Source organism: Anoplophora glabripennis, unplaced genomic scaffold, assembly GCF_000390285.2.
Source record: "Anoplophora glabripennis isolate ALB-LARVAE unplaced genomic scaffold, Agla_2.0 scaffold574, whole genome shotgun sequence".
Taxonomy (NCBI): domain Eukaryota; kingdom Metazoa; phylum Arthropoda; class Insecta; order Coleoptera; family Cerambycidae; genus Anoplophora; species Anoplophora glabripennis.
Window position 1 is genome coordinate 232,922 of NW_019416667.1, and position 20,554 is coordinate 253,475.

Consider the following 20,554-nt stretch of genomic DNA (forward strand, 5'->3'; position numbering starts at 1 on the left):
GGGTAATAAATAAAACAATTAGGTACATTATTATCTCAAGAGCATTTTTTATATGAAACATGTTTGTAATCTGATTTTGTTGATAAAAGAATCCAATATCAAAATATATCAGTATTGTTTAACATAACGTTTGAACCTTCTAATTCAGGTGTTAGTTGAAACTGATAAAGATAAATTGGATAAAATTGTTATAAACAAAAATAATTTATTCCAACAATTTCCTTTATTTTAAGTAAAATATACATTCTCAATTATTTTTCGCTATTCAACCCTTTAATTCTAAATAACTTATCCTTCTTTTCTATTCCTATATCCTATATCCAACTACCTTGTTTATATAAAATGTTTATAAAATTATGAACAATCAGTCTATTCAGCGTTTCGGGACACGCACACTGAGCTTGGCGTTCCAGCCACCGTCGCTCGGTCTGTCTTTCCCGCTCTTCTTAACATTTCGGCCATCCTGTATATTCCCGTCCTCGGGAATTCCTTGGCCCTAACCTAGAAACGGAACTTAGCGGCAGTGTACTGTTTCGAACATATTTATTGTTTAGGATCTGATGTCAAGTCCAAGATAATCATTTAGTCAGCATGAACGTGAAAATATGTGCTGTGCTTTGCCATTCGTCATTATTTGATAGATCTATACTTCTGTTACACAATCTGTATACCACGCCCACAATACGCTTTATCACCGGTACGTCGGGGCAAACGCCTGGCCAGGGCATCCAATCGACATACAAGCAACAAAGAACCAGTAGCGGCTCGTGAAGGAGGACTCTGGGACTCCGCCCCCCCCAGATATTTTCAAACTATAAACTTAAAATAATGTATTTATTTAAATCAATAAGAAATCTAAATAGCATGCATTCAATATCTCTTGGATGTTAGGTTGGTTGCATAAAGTGCATGTACTCCGTGAACCTAGCTCAGATGAATGCCATCTGCCATCTATGATCGTACCAAAGAGTTATGTTTAACTGTGCGCTCAATCCCCACTCCATCGGGGACCGTGAAATCTGAGTCCATCGTGCAAGCATATTTTTACATATAATTGGACAAATTGGCACGTGGAGGGGATAGGCGACGATAAGCTCGCGCGCTTTGTTTTGGGACTCCATGAGGCAGTAACCCGTATCACTGAAGTGTGGTTATATGTGTTTTGTTTTTGGTTTGGCGCTTTTTAAGACATTATATTTTACAAGTTTAAGTTTAAAATGACGGTTTTTGAAATAAAAAACTTGTTATTAGTAATTTAAGTTTAGAGGAAAAAGTCAAATTGAAAAATAACGGACGTTCAACGTCAGTGTTGAATTTAGTTGAGGTGCAGAAAGACTGCAAAAAGTGGGCCGGCTTTCGTAAATTTGATAAAAACATTTATGATAAGACCCTGTGGTTGTGTGGTTGTGACCAAACAAATAGATTTTTTTGTTTTGTATGTTTATTGTTTGGAGGAGGCGAAGAAAACTGGACGAAAACTGGAGTTTCTGACTTGAAACATTTAGAAATTAAAATTAAGAAACATGAAAATTCTCCTAAACACAAAAATAAGTTGGTGAGTTTTTTACTTTTAGGAAGAGTAAATATTGCTTCTTGTTTAAATAGTGCTTATGCAGAACAAATAAATAGTAAATAGTCATAACGAAACAGTTAAGAAAAATCGATTGCTTCTTTCAAAAATTTTAAATATCTTAAAACTATGTGGTACATGTAACCTTTCTCTTCGTGGACATAATAAAAAAAGTGACTCGGTAAACAAAGGGGTATTTTTAGAACTGATAGACTATAGTGCAAAAATTGATCCCGTTTTAGATAAACATCTTAGTGATGCCCATGTTTTTAAAGGAACTTCAAAAACTATACAGAATGAACTATTACAGTAATCTACATAATTATATCCTAACTGGGTTGGTTGATCGATTATCCACTTCAGCCCCCACACGTTGGAATTTTATTTCTCGCATTGTATCTAAGTAGCTACTGTACACACTGACAGTATTCATTTTGGGGTACTTGCAAAACACAATGACCTTCAAATTCCTTAAAATTTTTCGACTGCGGCGCTAAGCGAGGGGCTGCCGCCCCCCACACCCCCCGCAGCTCTTATCATGTACGTCCTCTTTTCAAAATGCGCCTCCCCTGTATTCAAACCCACGGGCCGCCACTGCAAAGAACGCATTGTTTATTTATACTTTATTCATTTGCATTCTTAAATTCTGAAAACAGGCTCCCTTTATAGTCGTCCTGCCCGACTATCACCCCCAATATATTCTGTTTTCGTTAACTGTCACAGGTTACCTTTTATGTCGTCCTGTCCGACTGTAACCACCAATATATTCTATGTTTTCGTTGATTGTCACAGGTTACCTTTTAAGTCGTCCTGTCCGACTATCACCACCAACATATTATATGTTTCATTGACTGTCACAGGTTACCTTTTAAGTCGTCCTGTCCGACTATCACCACCAATATATGTATGTTTTCGTTGACTATCACAGGTTACCTTTTAAGTCGTCCTGTCTGACTATCTCCATCTTGACATCAAATCCGTTACAACAGAACACCAAATACATCGTTATATCTTTCTTTAACTTTCCAATAAATCAATTAAGTCTTCTCTATCTCTAATATCTCTTTCAGAAGCACTGCTAGAGAGATCGCTGTCTTTTCTACAACTCGAGTATGGTCTTAATGAGTCAACTGCTACTAAAGTACTGAAATTTTTATAACCTCTCATGCCTTTCACACTTCTTATTTTATAACGATCACTTTCGAATATTTTTACTATTTTATATGGACCATAAAACTTTTTGTTGAATTTTCTATTTACACCTTTCTCACTACATGAGATACCTCATTTCCACAAAACCAAGTCCCCTTTTTTATATTTTCTAGGTGCCTTTCTTTTGCGATCATACTGAATTTTCATTTTTCTCGCTACGTTTTTAAGATTACCACTAGCCTTATCTCTTTTATCTCTAACATGCTTAGTATTATGGCTCAGAGAACTCACCCTGTAATCTCTCATACCGGTGCCGCCTTGACATCTGAGTCCTCTACTAATCAGCCTGCCTCGTCTCCACTGTATTTCTTCATTACTTAGGTTCGAAACAGGAACCAAACAATGAGGAACCAAACAATGAGAACCTCTATAAACACCATTCCGGGAATACAAATCACACTTCTCCCGATCTGAAAGCGTTTGTTTTCCATCAAAACTTCATCCTTTTCATTCACATCGCTAATTTCACAGTCCAACATCGTCGTTGAGTGAGGATACAGTATACAGTCTTTTAACAAACTAATTTTTGGTCGCACTTCCTCTCCTTGCTCAAAAATGTCTTGAAACCAGTTATCGTAATTTTTGATCAATTTTGCAGTCCCCGCACATACTAGAAGTGAAACACCTTCGGCATTTATTACCGGCTGTCCGACAATCATGTCAAAATTGTCCATATCTGCACTAGTCCCCAAAGCTGAAGTCTCTATTTGAACGTCGTCAATTTGCAACGTAAACTTTACCGACATCTCAGTTTTTATCGTATTGCCTCCAAATGCCTTTAATACATTTGAGTCGGGATACAGGCGAAGCTTGGCCCTCTTGACAGCAGCTGTATGAATAACATTAACCTGGCTACCGCTATCCTAATAAGCCAATAAATTTTCGTTATTAATAGAACACTGCTTCGCATAGATTTGGTTAACATCTTTCCCTGTAATTTTCACAGATTTTTGCTCGTTTCTCGAAGACGTAATCGGTTCATTAATATTGCGTTTGCGAACTCGGTTACAAAAATAGCATCGTAAAACACTTTTCATGCGACAATCTCTTGAAATATGTCCAAATTTGCCACAATTAAAACAACCTCCGGATCTAATGGGAACTTTCTCATGTCTTTCAGGTCGTGACCTCTTTAATTTTCCATGTTCCTTCTGGTAGCTCTGGTAATTTTCAAGAGATGCTAAAAATCCTGCATATAATTCATTTGGAGTGTTACATTTGAAAGCCCTCGCAATTAAAGGCAATCCTTTAATCAAACAGGAAATTGTAGCTTCGTTGTCCAACCTACACTGCTGTGTAAGTGATAGTTTCTCATGATTTCTAATGAGTCATGGTTTCACATGGTTCTTTCTTTCTTGCAACAAGTTCCTCTAACACAGTTGCATAATCTGTGGATCTCGGAAATGCAAGCGTCAATACTGTTTTCCACTCAGCCCAGGTCTTCTTATAATCCTCCAAACGATGAAACCATCTTCTTGCTGATCCTCGCAGTTTTTCTTGCATAAATGCAGTTTTCTGATATTCCGACCACTTGTGTATTTCTCCCAATTGATCGATTTTCTGAAGCCATCCGGTAACCGTCATTGTGCTGTCATCTGGATCAAACAGTGGAATTATATCGCCACAAACATATGATGTCGACGGTTCCCCCAATACAGTTTCCAAGTCGGCCGATTCCAAGTTTGCTCCGAGTTGGGTGCAACTTTTATTAAAAATCTCACTGACCTTCCTTTCAATGTGTTTTTCCAGCAAACTTTGGTAAAGAGCATTTTCATCATCACTCATCTTAACCACTTTAATGGAACACACTGTCTATAGTTAATAGCAGTTATAAATACGTTCTTTTTTTTTCTATGAAAGACACGTGACACTATCCTACTTCTGATGTTATAAACAAAAATAATTTATTCCAACAATTTCCTTTATTTTAAGTAAAATGTACATTCTCAATTATTATTGTTCGCTATTCAACTCTTTAATTCTAACTAACTTATCCTTTTTTTCTATTCCTATATCCAACTACCTTGTTTATAAAATTATGAACAATCAGTCTATTCAGAGTTTCGGGACACGCACACTGGCCTTGGCGTTCCAGCCACCGTCGCTCGGTCCGTCTTTCCCGCTCTTCATAACAAAATATTTGCCGTATTTAATAGTTTTTTAATATTGGAATACTATATTTGGATTTTTTGGAAAGAAATAATCTGATTTAATTAAAAAGTTTAGCATTTCATCGCCTCAAATTTATTGTTGCATTGATAATCATATAATATTTCGTATTTTCTGAATGTGCTGTATAGTCAAATAGTTGAATTAGAGAGGTTGTAAGATAAGAAGTAGGTACCTACCTTCTCAATTTTTACTTTTCATATACGAAATACTTTTCTGGACAGAACGAATGCGAATTTCTTATTGTCATGAATGATATCACAGTTCCACAAAAAAAGTCTTGTACAAATGACCAGAATACATTATTCCCATGTATTTTGAGCAGTTGAATTCGAATCCGATGTCAGAATTGCCTCAGCAAATCACCAGAATTTTCTAGCATCAAAAAATGTTTAAAAACCCACAAACTCTACAAATCACAAATTAGTTAGTCGCTGTTAAATCAGATATGATTTAACAGCGACTGAAAATCGTGGTCTGACCTATGTATTCTCGTATATTTTGACCCGCTGAATCCGATGTCAGAATTGCCCTAGCAACCCACTCGAATTTTTTAAACTGACAAAATAGCTTAAAATTGCTAATATTTTCGAATTTTAGAATGATAATGCTAATGATAATGCAAAAATATACACTGTGTTCCAAAATAATGGAACAAAATTCATATTTTTTTCTAGTTGAAAGGACCCCGCACGGAACACATGAAAAAAGGTCTTCCGGTGAATTTGGTTGAAATTTTGCAGAAAGATAGTTTTCAGTATGCTCATCAAAGGTCTCAATGGGCCCGAAGCCCAATGGGCCCTCCTTCACGTCCTAAAATGGGGCAAAAGTGGTCAGTCACTATGCGGCGGTAGGGTATCGACATGCTGTTATGGATAAACATATCTAGATATTATTGAAAAGAGATCTTAGCATGCTCATCAAAAGTCTCAATGGGTTCAAGGATAGTTCAAGGATATGTGTCGGAAGGTCCAATGGGCCCTTCTTCACGTCCTTAAACGGGGTAAAAGTGTTCAGTCGCTGTGCAGCCTTAGGGTATCGACATGCTGTAATGGATAAACATCTAGATATTATCGGAAAGAGATCTCGACATGCTCATCAATAGTCTCCATGGGCCCAAGATCCAAGGAGCTTTGCTTCTCGTCCTGAAATGAAGTCAATGTCGATATTTGCCCTACAGTGTTGGTATATTGATATGTTGGAACAGATGAACATACCGACACATTATTTGGGAAGATATTACTTAAAAAGTTTTCAGCATGATCATCACAAGTCTAAATGGGTAAGGGTAAATATATCTGGATAAATATACAAGCCGTTTTCAGCATGCTAACCATAATCTCAATGGGGCCAAAGCCCAATGGGACCTTCTTCTAATCCTAAAATAAGGTGAAAATAGTCTCTTAGTATGCAGCAGTGCCTTATCAATGTGCTGTTTTGTCTAAGCATATCTGCATATCATTTGACGTTTTCCCTTATGAAGAAGATTAATGCGTTCCCTTTATTTTTTATAAACTTGAATCAGTAATAGGGTATACCACCTCATAGTCTTCAGAAGCCACTGAAGAATTTTCAGACTTTCTTCTTTCGACATTATTAGTTAAATGACAAGTCATCGCATGTGTTCTTGCATTATCAATGTGAACCATTATCAGAAACCAGCGGCAAAGTAACCGTGGCTCCTTATTCTTAAGGAGTTGCTTAAAAAACTCAAAAAATTGCAGCAGAATTTATATTCATCGTGGCACACGCCAAATCATGCAAACCCTTCAAACTGTAGAAATCGCTGAACATCCTCATCCATTTTGTTACATAACATATGAATGAAGATAAATGTGAAAAACAGAATGCATCAAATTCTGTAGAATTTATTGCTTATATTAATATTCAAAAATAATGCAAATTTGTTGTGAATTGGTCAAGAAAAAAAGTACATTAGGTTGTTGGGCACGTTGCAACATTCTTCTCGCCATTTCAACAGTTGCACCAGCCATATGAATCAAGGGATGAAATTTGTTTATCATAGCCGCAGCGATATTATAAAAGTCTTGAAGATTAACTACGTGAGATGTTTCAATGATTCCATCGAAAAATTTGAATATAGACTTGATATGCCCATTTCTGGATTCAATAATCCACCTAGTTTCTGTAATCAGACGAGTTTCGTTGGCCTCCTCAGTAGTAAATTGAGATCGTCCACGTTCCAGTAAATGTGGCATCTTGTAATCAATCCCCAGAGCAGTGAGGTAAGGCCCCGCATCCACGGTCAACTAGAAATATATCCCCTTCTTGAAACCATGCCCTCATACCATCCATATCTCTCTCAAACTCATTAATCAACATTTGTGCGTCATTATTTTTACTGTCTGAGAAGTAAGAACCCTGAACACCAAGAATATATCCGTCTGGGGCAACAAGAAGAGCATGTTTAACTAAATGACGTCCTGTGTGGACACAAAAAGATTGTCTCAGTGTTCGGTAGTTTGTGCTTTTATCTATGAACGAATACGTTCCATCTACATAAACAATAGCTCTCGGTATGCGAGGTTCAGAATTATGAAGTTCATTAGCAAAACCAGTTACACGTCTAGCTATATATTCCGTGTGAGTTATTACGTGGAAGCCAACATTTTCTGGGACGAACCGTTGCATAAGAGACTTTCGTACTGTTGCAATACTCATACTAACTGCTTGGCGAGTTGAATATTGGAAAATAACCTTCAAGAACTCATCAGATAAATTCTGGCGCATTTTGCAAAAAAAGGTTATTAAATCTCGTTTGTAAACATGTCTCAAACAATTACCTTCAGGTACCGGATCGCAAAAAGCCCATAACTCTCGAAACTGGTCTTTTATTAAAGATGTCAAGCACTTGAAATATTCATCAACTATATGAGTTTCGTCTCCAAGATCTCTAACCTTAATAGCCTGACTCCTAAGTAATTGAAAAAATCCTTGTACGTATATCCTGACCTGGACCTGGACCTGAACCAGTAAGGTCTATTGATAAATTGTAACCCTGGTAAAAGACCTTCTAAGACATAATTATCATCTGTCAAGTGTTCACGACAAGTTTTAGTATATTGTGGAACATATATATTTCGGGTCACAAATATCTTGATTCTCGCGTCCTGAGTCAACCGTCTCAAATTATTTGGCGAATTACAAATAAAACATACACGACTAGATCTTTGACACAGTATATTAAATATCGCACAAGTAGGATCAGCTTCAATTGCTTGTCGTTCTGCCATTATAGATGTTCGACAGATGAGACATAGATGCGTCTGATCCGTGATTTCAATTGCTGGCATATCTCTTCCATCACGTCTCACTATAGCAATCTCTCGTATATGCTCATCACCTTCGCGATCAATTCGAGACAATCTCTGCAATGGCAGACAAATGTTACATGTAAAGCAATGAGGCATATTTTGAGAAACCTGTCTTCATCAACTAGAAGATATACTTTATTAAAAATAGTGACTTTTCAATAATGATGATTGTAATTATTGATAGGAAATCTAAAATGGAACAATATCAAATAATTCGAATGCTGAACGGAAAATGTCAATAATGGTAAAAAATTCAGCAAGGTTCAAAGCACTCAAACGATGGTTAAACAAACCCAGAAATCATATTCAAAAGGTATGCTCTAAAAACCATACGCAAATGATATGCTCCGTAACTATGCTGAAACAGACTATTGCTTGAGTAACGACAAAAAAAATTGAGAATGCTCTTCAATTATCCTTAGAAGGACTATTGAAGAAGTGATTCTCAATAAAATATGTATTTTCCGCAACTATCCTGAAAAAGAGTGCTGCAGGCGAAAACGTTAAAAAATTGAATAATTCTCAATAAATGAGTAGGTTCCGTAACTATCCTGAAAAATATTGTTGCTGAAGTAACAAAATAAAAATTGAGAATGCTCTGCAAAAATCCTTAAAGGGACTATTGGAAAGGAAATTCTCAATAAATGTGTAATGTCTGCAACTATCCTGGATAGAAAGGATAGAAAGTAAAATAATGGAGAACTCTCGCGAATTATCCTCGAAAGGATGAATTGTTCCTGCACGCGCGTTTGTGTGTGCGTGCGTGTGTGCGTGCGTGCGTGCGTGCGTACGTGCGTGTGTGTGTATCTGTATCTATTCGATAATATCTGGATATGTTTATCCATAACAGCATGTCGATACCCTACCGCCGCACAGTGACTGACCACTTTTGCCCCATTTTAGGACGTGAAAGAGGGCCCATTGGGCTTCGGGCCCATTGAGACTTTTGATGAGCATACTGAAAACTATCTTTCTGCAAAATTTCAGCCAAATTCCCCGGAAGACCTTTTTTCATGTTCCGTGCGGGGTCCAAAAAAAATCGGCAAAACAAGTCAATTAGGGGCAATTCTGACATCGGATTTCAATTCAGCTGCTCAAAATATGAGGCAATAATGTATTTTGGTTATCTGCACAAGACTTTTTTTGTTGAGCTGTTTGATTTAGTAACTAGAAACAGTTAGGTATTTAAGTAAAATAGATTTAAGTATCGTAGGACCAGTTTTGGTTAAAAATTAACGTTACGGCGGAACTGTAAATATCAAGAATAAATCATCCAAGTCAATAAAACTTTGTTTTAAAATCTTATAATGTCAATGAAAATGATGAATCCCTTTTAATATTCAAATGGATAAATTGATATTCAATGCTATTTTAATTGCATAAACTTATTCTGTTTTCTTTTGGTTTTTGCAGACTGAAGATGAAATGGTGTTTATAAGTTACAAACAGAAATTATGTAATGATAACTAGCCATAAAGTGACAATAAAGAAACAGCTGGTTACATACTATCACAAATTATATATATTTTTTACAAAATAACAGAACATTAAGTAGATTTGCAGAAAAATATATATACGTATAATTAAAATTTATTAAAAATATATAACTATGTACAATTTAAGTTAAAACTGCCTTAAAACTGCAGGTCTCCTAGTATCATACCACTGGAACATCCTTAAGTATTTAAATAAATATCTTTCAATACGAAACTGGGAAACATGCAATATATATAAAATGTTCCCTAAAAATATGTATAACAAACAGCTCTATTCTGGAACAGCATGCTGCCTTTGGTAGCTTTCCCTAGCAATTCTTCTAAGTTGATCGGCCAGTGATTTACCAGATTCTGCTACCATTTTATAAAATACGCTATTTTGGTTTTGTAGGAGAACATGCGGATGATCAAATTCAACCATCGTACCAGAATCCATTACTAATACTTTATCCGAGTCCATTATTGTATTTAAACGATGGGCTACTGTTATTACCGTGCAGTTTGCAAACTTTCTGCGGATCGTTTTCTGGATCAAGGCATCAGTTCTGCAAAATAAAGTTTGTTTTAAAAGAATGAAGAATGAGAAACTGACAACAGCAGATGTATAAAGTAAGTACAAATGAAATGCATCGTATTTAATTGAATATGGCACACAAATATGTTTTAACTTACTGTGGATCTACATTTGCAGTGGCTTCATCCAGCATGAGTATCTTATTATTCCTTACGATAGCTCTGGCTAAACAAATAAGTTGTCTTTGACCAACGCTGTAGTTTGCGCCCCTGTCAGTTACTCTGTTCTCTAATCTGTTGATTATATTGGAAGGATCATTCAATTCAACATCATTTATCGCGCTATAAAGTACGTCGTCGGGATATTCTTCAAACGGATCTAAATTGTATCGCAAGGTTCCGGAGAATAAAACAGGATCTTGGGGAATAATAGATATTTTCGATCTGAGATCTTTCAAAATGAGATCTTTGGTATCAATTTTATCAATTTTTATTTCTCCTTCTACTACTGCCAATCTAAATAAGGCTGAAATTAGGGACGATTTTCCAGCACCAGTTCTGCCCACAATTCCAATCTAGAATGTAATAATTTATTATTAAAAAAAGTTTTTGCAAAAAGCTTTAAAAAATTTACATATTAATCAATAATTAAAAATGTATTATTTACATATCTTTAGTAGAACGATGATTATGATAACTCTATTTCTGCATACCTTTTCATTTGGTTTAATTACTAGATTCAGATTTTTCAAAACAAGATCTCCAGTTTCAATGTATTTCAGTCCCATGTTGTTAAAGACGATTTCACCTTTGTCTGGCCAAGCTTTTGGCGGATTTTTGGGTATATCTGGTTGTTTTTCTTGAGGTAAGTGTTTATAATCTAAAACTCTTTCAACGGACATTAGCTGATTCGACACCTCTGCTGATTGACGCATTCCCCACTGCAGTAAACCAGTTAGGGCTGCCGATTGTGTAATTGCCAGGCCCACATCTCCTCCACGAAGGCCTAAGTCTAATAAAAAAAAATAATCATTGTAGGCAAATGTTCTGTACAATGTTTATATACATACTTTCGCCAAATGTAAGGAAACTAAACGTAATGAGGCCAACAAAAATAAAACACAAAATGTCCAACCAAAATCCAAACGCCGAACTTGCTGCAATGAACATAAACCAGGCACTGGTGTGACAATCTTGGTGTTTGTCAAATTCGTCTCTCAAAATATCCTGTGCACCAAATGCCCTTATTGTAGTTAATCCCTGTAGTGTTGCATTTAAATGCGTGAAGACGGGACTTCTCACTAAAATTAAATGTATTAATAAATCTCTTTAAATTTAATATGTCATAGACTTACTAATTCCTTCTAATCGTTTAATATTTTTTGAGGATCTTAAGAAAACGTGTCTTAATAATATGAAGAATACACCAGTGATTGCTACTAATATTAAAAACTGTGGATTCACAACAGCAACTAAAATTAGAGAACCAGCCATTGACAGCATGATCTAAAAAAAACGGGCAAGTGAAGCGACATTTAGATATTTGTAATATGTATGCTAACCTGTCCGGCATCGAGAATTACTTTTGGTAAAAGTTCATCTATGGCACCCATATCCTTAGAAAACCTGTTTAAGATACGACCACTGGGATTTGTGTCAAAAAATCTCATGGTCGTACCAATTATACTGTGGAACATCATGTTATGTAGTTTTTGTGAACTTATCATTGCTAATTTGTAAAAGAGCACGGATCTCAATAGGGCTGTAACAAAAAGAGCAACTATCAATCCTCCATAGATGTTAACACAAGTTTCTGTTGACCAATCAACGGATGGTCTAACGACAACTTCCACGGTTCCATTCTTGGGAGGGGAAGTATTTCTAAACTCTTCAATGTTAACCCAGAAACTGACAAAATAATCCACACCACCTGCCGACAACTGCGCCAAGATATATAATATTATAACTATAGCCACGAAACAGAAATTTCCGCCAGAATGGAAGTATTTCCAGAGAAGAGATCCATGAACATTGCCTTTAGATGATACTTCTTGCATATCTTTAATTTTTATTTCTTCTTCCGGTTCGTATTCCTCATTATCTTCTTGCAGGATGCTATCTGGCAGACTTAACTCGCTTATGGCACTGGCCATAGACGACTTAGTACTCTAAAAAAAATTGATACATATTATTATTATTATTGCAATTACAATTACAATTACTATTACTATTACTATTACTATTATTATTATTTATTTATTTCAAATATATTTTTTAAATCAATAACTGGGTGGCGTACTTACCCTTATGGACATTTTTCTTAAAATTTTAACATTCTCTATTTGTTTCTGCCTTTCTTCATCAGTTGGTTCAGGTTCCGAGGTAAGTAATTTGGCATACAAATTATCACTTGCGGATAAATATCTGAATGTACCTTCATTTTCTATTTGCCCCTGTAAAGAATACTCTTTATATTTACACATCTGTAACTAATTGTTTTCAGACTTACGTGATTAAGAATTAGAATGTGGTCAGCATCTTTTAAATGATGTACCTGGTGTGTTACCAGAATCCTAGTTTTATTAACTAAATACCCATTAATGCATTCATCGTATAAGTGCTTTGACACGTGGATGTCCACAGCAGATAAAGGATCATCTAGCAAATAAATATCTACATCTCGGTAAACAGCTCTGGCCAGATTTATCCTAGCTTTTTGCCCACCACTTAAAGAAGCACCTCTGTCGCCGACGATTGTTTGGTCTCCGTTTGGGAATTGTTTAAAATCCTTTTCTAAGTCACATGCACGAATGACGTCGTGGTAGCGCTTTTTGTCGTATTCCGCTCCAAAGAGAATATTTTGACGAACAGTAGCCGCAAATACCCAAGGTTCTTGTGATGCATAGGACATGGTTCCATTAATTTCTATGGTGCCACTGGCTATTTCCAATTCACCTGCAAAACAAAATATGGAAAATATAGAATGCTGCATAGTGTCTAGTTCGGTGATTTTCAACTGTTTAATATTTGCAACCCAACTATCCGCATTAGATTCATGCATGGCCTCCTTACATGATTTTGGTACCTTAATAAAATGTATTCAAATTACTTATATTTCATTGCTGCTGTTATTCCTGCACTTTAAATTCGTCTTGAAATACTACTCGGTACTCGATCACAATTGAAGAGGTATTGTTTGGTAAACTTATAAGAAACAGAGCTACAGCACTTTTACTGTTTTATTGCAATGGGAACACTGTTAGAATAAATAAAGATGGCGCTCCAGTAACGCCTAGAAGAACTTATAGCCTGCAAAAGTTGTTGAGATAAGACCCTTCATGGTGTATGAACACGAATTACTTGATTGACAGAGGTTTTTGATGTTAAAGAAGTAATCTGGGTCTGAACATTGTGCTAACAGGAACTGCTGCTGTATAGTTAATTTTATTGTAACCAATATTGTTCAGTTGCATAATGTTGCATAATAATTAAAAAAACGACTGATGTGTAGGTACTCTGAATTTAGAAAGTGTCAGTTTTTGAGTCGGTGTACACACGTCGCACAGTGGGGCAGAATCCCAAATAGCTGGCCAAAAGTAAAAAATCTTTAAAAATCGATCTGAAATTTGTTATTCGGGGGTTTTTGGGGTTGCTGATAACGAATTTGGAGTCAGAATTACAAAATCCAATGTGGAGGATTTAATATAGCTATATCAGAAGTAGAAATATTTTGTAAATAGGGACTTTCCGAGTAGATTAAGAATTAAAAGATTATGAAATATAAAATGTTACATTTATCAAGCATGAAGAAGATGTAAAAGTGACAAATGACATATTAGACTATTCATATATTACGTTAAATAAGTGTCGGGAGTAATTTATTTGAATCCCGTGCCAAAGTTGTAATATAAAATTCCAGTCTTTCCATAAAAGAAAAGAATCATCATCAGATGAAAAATCTCCATTTGTAGCATCCGTCGAATCTTCTGAAGTTGACACAATTTCGTCTTTATCTGCAATCTTCCCATGTCTTACATCGTCCAGAGAAAGCGAAATTCATTTTACTCTACATTTTACAAAAACCTATACAAAAAGTTGTTAGGCACTTATAGGCAGCTGATTTTTTTTTTAGTTTACAGATAATAGTTTTATCTTTTTTGTCCAATAAGTTAAATGACATAATTCTGTAGAATTATTAAACTTTTTTCTTCAAAACTAAATTCTTATTTCATTTTATAACGTAAAATTCACATAAGTTTGGTAGCCAATTACTATTTTTTGTAAAAATATTGAGTATTTTAACCTGCATATTCATAATCTACGTACATTTATGAGTTGATTCCATTTTATTAGAGATAAATCGGTGAACTCTACGAAATTTTATAACCATTTAAACACAACTATTACTTCTGTTCCTACGCGCGAACCAGGTTTTCCTCGAGCAGCGGTCACCTTTATAGTGATTTAAGAAGCAGGTATAGGGAATTTGACCCTAATAGTAATGGATTCTGAGACTTGGGATATTACTCTAGCCAATCCAACAGTAAAAATTGCCGAATTAGAAACTTTATTTTTTGACTTTTGGCCAACTTTTTGGGATCTGCCCCACTGTGCGTCGCAAGCATAGATCTTGTAGTTTATAAGCTATATGGTCGCAAGAGTAGTAAGAGGATATCAGTGTTTAATGGGGAAAATTCTAAGGGAGAGTGGAATGAAAGTGCTACAAGGCTGGTGAGCTGGAAATTGTCAAGTAACCGCATTTTGATTGAGCATCGAGGCACATCGACGAAATCAAACATTGCTTTCACTCGTACCTCTCCTGTCTCACCTCTACAGGTTTATTTAATTAAAGGAAAAACAAATCACATACGTTTAAAATTAAAACATTTCTCTGTATTATACAAAGAGATCGGTGTAGAACATTACAACACGTGGACAATTGCTACAACGTGTTTAAGAATTAAGAGATGCAATCACAATTTTCTTGGAAGAAAAATCAAGAAGCAAGCTTAGAGACAGAGAGAGAGGGGGGCTGTGGGAGGGAGGGACTGGTTCACTGATTTACTCGTTTTATTGATCTAATTCTAAATCTGAACTTTACCTCATGTGAATATGATTTTACTTACCTAAAATTGTTTGCAAAAGAGAACTTTTTCCACTACCCACAGGTCCAATGATTCCTATCAGCCTGCCTTTGAGAACATTTAAATTAATATTAGTTAGAGCAGTCTCAGTCGAAGAAGCATGCCATTTTGCCGTGAGTTGTTTCAAACTAATAGCATTTTTATCAATAACGTAATTGGAATTGTTATTATTCTGTGAAAAAGAAACGGGGACGAATTCTTCATTAATCATGAATTCTTCTAATCTCTTGATAGCTACAAATAATTCTGCTATCTCGGAAATACCTCTAACGAACATCGCAGACATTGTTTGGGATAGGATGTTGAAGTAAGTCATCATTACAAATACCTAAAACAAAATATATTTGGAGAAATAAGCGAATATTGATTTCAGTTGGATTTGCTTGGAAGGAACTTTAGGCTGGAAGAACTATGGACTTTTCAGATATCTCTTGTGAATTTTTAAAATTAAAGTTAATTCAGTAACTCGAAGTTTTGATAACTCGAATTTTCTTTGTGTCAAATCATGGTTCGAGTTATCGAGGTTCTACCGTATTTTGATTCTCCGAGGCATATTTAGATTGAAAGGAACGTATTGTTTACTTAGTTTGCAGTATATTATGTAACTAGTTCTGAAATAGTTTACGTTTTTAGGTGCTTATTATGTAGAGTTGCTGAAGACATTTTGCTCTACTCGAAAAACTTTTGTTAAGCACTCGCAGACCATACCTACTTTATATATTACAAAAATTACTGTAACGAGGGATTTAATTAAGATATAAATAGATGTAAATACACATGAAATTAAATAAAGTCGTTCTAACAAAACTAGAAACTTCGGGTTACTAGTTAAGGATGGTTTTAATAATTTAATTAGATGGAAAATCATTTTTATATCGGAAGCTGTTGAGTTCCTTGACATTCCATTAATGCACTAATTTTATTTAAAATTAAGTACCTAAGTTTCTATTAATTTTGGTCCAAATTGTAGATATGCGAAGGACAAAAAGTTAGATCAAATTTATTCACGTATAAGGGTAGGTGTAACTAGCGTTCTCTACCTATACAGGGTGTTCGGAAACTAAACAGGCAAACGAAGATAGCAAATTCCAGAATAATCTTAAGTATTCGATTTTGATATTAAAAATACCAAAAAGTCGAAGACAAAAAAGTGTAATTAAAAATATCAGCTGACCCTCCTAAATGTGACGTCTATAGTTACAATTAAAAGATCATTTTTACATCAAAAAACTGTCCGTATAAAAGTTAATACATATCTTAAGTTTGATCCTTCTAAATAAACAATTAAAAAAATTAATGACAAATGGCCATGTTCAAAGAGCTCTACCTCCCTTAGAAAACATTTTTGCATAAGACGATGTATGTCACAAATCGATATGAAATCATCCTTTTCCGGACACTCTGTATATACTAATTTTGAAATTATTGTTCTAAAAACAAATTTCCAAAAATTGTCAACTTGATTGGGGCAATGGTTCTTCAAACGGTTTTTTAAATAGTGATATTGAAAATATATTTGATTAAGCATGCCTGACTTAATCACTTTATTTAAACTTCAGAACATTAGGCTGTTTTATTCTTTATGAAACCCCGTATACATTTACATATTTGGCAGTGAATGGAAACAAAATATTTGAAAATATTAAAATATCGATGTGAATATTGAAACATTGAAAATAAAAACGGAAATAAGAAAACAGATTTATTCGAATAAATAAAATATACTTACTTTGGCGGCTGTGATTGGTTGGTCAGTCAATGCAATGGTTAATAAAGTACAGAACAGTGCAACTCTGGTGGTGAATAAATTGAAGGTCATAAATAACGCTCTAATATAAGAAGATTTCATAACAACTTTAAGTTCCGCCTTTCTCGCGAATTTTATTATTTTCTCGAATGGCTTTTCCCAAGCGTACATTTTAATCACTTGAACTCCAGAAATGATTTCATCCATTAGCCTTACTCTTTCATCTGTCTTCAAAGCTGTTTGTTTTCTGTATATAGCAGACAGTTTGCCAGTGTAACCTGAAACATTAAATTAAATTTTGGTGTTATCAAAACTAAGAATTTAATTGCTATTTTAGGCTGGACGGCGGTAGGTACTTGTAAAATAAGGTTTTTATTGATCTCTGGAGGTTTTTAGTAGTTAGCCATTAATATATTATTCCTACTTTGAAGCGGAACTACGAGGAAGACAGGTATAATCCCCAAAGCTCCGGCATATCCAGCTTCGGCATACAAGAAGTACATCACAATTAAGGCTGCGGTTGGGGCCACCCACATGTGATGTATAAAAATGGAGACGATATCGAATCTACTAACGTCGTTTGATAGTAGATTAACTATCTTCCCAGATGCAGTGTCACCGAGGGCAGTCTTACTTAACCTCAATGCCTGAAAGTACAAAATGTTTTTTACTTTGTTGAAAAATAAATTACTTAAATGATATTAATAGAAGAAAGCTCCATAAAATTTAAATGGTATTGGCAAAATTAATATGTCTAATTCATAAAAGAAGATACATATCTCATTAGTACTGTAAAACTTTGAAATATAGCCATGCTTTCAGTTTATTTATACATTTTATTTATATCTATACCAATCGTTAAGAAATAAAAAATGATGAACCGCAATAAACATCAAAGCAGGCCTAGGTGTTCTAGTAATGGGTATGTCCCCATAGAGCCTAGCCTGAGAACAACAAGGACAGGTAAAAGAATCCTAGCTAAGGCTAAGGAAATGAAAGGTAATTCGAATATAAATTCTGAATCTCTGGAAGTCGGTGTAGGGGTTCCTCAGGGATCCATACTAGGCCCAATTCTATTTTTACTGTATAGCAACGAATTTGACAACGTAGTTTCTGATACCTCTTTTATCATGTATGCCGATGACACATCTTTGTTAGTATCTGATAACATAGACAATTCTTTAGAAACAAAAACTAATGCTTTGTAAAAGTCAATGGGTACGTGGTATAGATCCAACCATCTACCATCTCTATTTCAATCTAGAAAAAACTTAAGTAATTAGGTTCCATAACAAGCAAAAAAATTGTGCCAAATTACGTTTATTTAAATGAATCTGATATTTTCGGCTATGAAAATGAAAAAGCTACACAAATACTTAATAAGAAATACTTACATTTTAATCTTTAAATTAATTTTTTGATTTTTAATGTATCTAGAGTAGATAGTTTTAAGTTATTTTAAGTACAAAAAAAATGTGACAATTCCTATACAATGTCTGTCTTCAAGGAAAATAAAGTTTTTATTATTATTATTACTTTTCAGAGTTGTATGGTTGAGATCCGTTGCACTTTGATTTTGAAAGCAATTGCAAAACTGGACGAGACTACAAGACGACTGGGAAGTCGGCTGTTTCGTTGCAACGTCTGATCGCTGTGTAATTAGCCCGCCGCGCTGGTCGGCGCGGCGCATTACCTTTTTCGAAGTGGAGCGCCGAGTTAACGGGAGTTAAGGGGTAATTTGCTTATTTTTTAAAGGTCGAATAATTTTTTTTTCGATTTTCTATCTATTAGGCCTTTCGAACATATGGTTACAATTATTGACATTATGACTGAATCACCCTGTATATGAATATTTATTGAGGTTATGTACTTACTTTTCTATAAATTAACGCACAAGACGCCGCTCGTACTTTCATTCCGTAGTGGAATGCTCCCATTATATATTGATTCATGAATAAGGCACTAAGGGCATTTAATGCCACGACGGCACCGGCATACCACAGGGCTTCAGTCTTGGTGACAGTAGGTACTGGTTTGAAATATTCTAAGAGCCTCCCAAGCATCAGGGGTTGGCTTAGGCGAATGAATATATCCATGAATACTAAAAGTACACCTAAATATAAGTACTCTGGCCAGAAGGTAGCTACTAATACTCTAAGGAGGCTCGGTTTCTTGTTGTTCTTTTTTGCTTTCTCTTCGTTCTTATTCCAGTTTCTGTAACAAGGATTTTTATTAGTATTAGGATTGGTTTGGTTCACACAGGGAAACTCTTGATATCCCGTTAACAAAATTGGGCGGACACGTTATTGGGTAGTTGTTTAGGGTCGAACTCATACAGACTGCAAAGTCACAACTGAAACAACTTTAGCAACTGAGGTTGTACTTAAGAGTTGCAATTTATGTTTTTGTTCAATGTTCATGTTCACTTATTACATGTTCAATTTTAATCATGAACACGAGACTAGAAAATATATTATATTGACAAATAATAATACATGCAACTACACTGAAAAAAAAGTATTTGGATCAAATGGGCATATAGTTTTACATGGACATATTTGCCGAAAATGTTATTTTATTCTATTCAAATGTATATACTTCAAATGTGGCATATTATAATCAAACTTATGTTTTCTTGAAAGAAAATTGTAGCAGGTCACAGAATGGCGCACGTGGGAAGTAGCACGATAGATGGAGCCACTTACGCTCTGTGTGTACACATCTCCTTGTGAGTAACGACACTAAACCAGCTGGATCGTTTTAAACATAAAAGTAGAGTAACTAAATAAGAGGTTTTTATTGGATAGGGCGGATCGAACATGCATTCACTGGGCCATGTCACGTTGTTGTAGCAAAACATTGTCCTTTATGGAAATTGTTAAACAGAAATCTGCAACCACAGATTGAATCTGTGTTTCCAAGCTTTCAATCAACAGAAATAGAATGCGTTGACTGAAATATTTCAATCAACGTAGAATGTTGGAGGTTTGAGGTTTATCTTCAGTTCAGGTAGGTTGCCGCGTTTTGTGCATTAATAAATTTGTTTTGTTTTAGATTAATGTAATAAGGGATTTATTGAATTAGTCATCTGAACTGCCTTACTGTATTTTTATTCTTTTTTTTTATTCAAAATGAGTTTACCTGGTAGAACTACACGTAAATGTTGTGCTCCAAATTGCAAAAGCACTTACTATATGAATGTCTGTAATGCGTCCTATAGAAATAAATGTTTTTTCAAAATTACAAAAGACAGACAATTACTGTGGATAGAATCAGTTCGAAAATTATGTAAATCAGACTTTGCTCCGACAAACACAGATCATTATTTTTGTGAAGACCATTTTGAGTTAAAATGTTTTAAAAGCAGT

At 35.0% G+C, this 20,554-nt stretch overlaps 1 protein-coding gene across 1 annotated transcript in view; it reads right to left on the bottom strand.

The window, feature by feature from the left end:
• Positions 1-9,816: 9,816 nt before the first annotated feature.
• The window catches only part of LOC108913055 (multidrug resistance-associated protein 4), a 73,010-nt gene continuing 62,272 nt past the window's right edge, over positions 9,817-20,554 (bottom strand). The window contains exons 4-15 of the mRNA XM_023455190.1: positions 19,061-19,400; positions 17,611-17,833; positions 17,169-17,464; positions 15,422-15,767; positions 12,805-13,250; positions 12,599-12,748; positions 11,858-12,463; positions 11,651-11,801; positions 11,366-11,596; positions 11,009-11,307; positions 10,455-10,870; positions 9,817-10,327 (exon numbers count right to left, since the gene is read on the bottom strand). Of these exons, the coding sequence (XP_023310958.1) occupies positions 10,054-10,327; positions 10,455-10,870; positions 11,009-11,307; positions 11,366-11,596; positions 11,651-11,801; positions 11,858-12,463; positions 12,599-12,748; positions 12,805-13,250; positions 15,422-15,767; positions 17,169-17,464; positions 17,611-17,833; positions 19,061-19,400 (3,778 nt within the window). The 3' untranslated portion in view covers positions 9,817-10,053. The remainder of the gene's footprint in view (positions 10,328-10,454; positions 10,871-11,008; positions 11,308-11,365; positions 11,597-11,650; positions 11,802-11,857; positions 12,464-12,598; positions 12,749-12,804; positions 13,251-15,421; positions 15,768-17,168; positions 17,465-17,610; positions 17,834-19,060; positions 19,401-20,554) is intronic.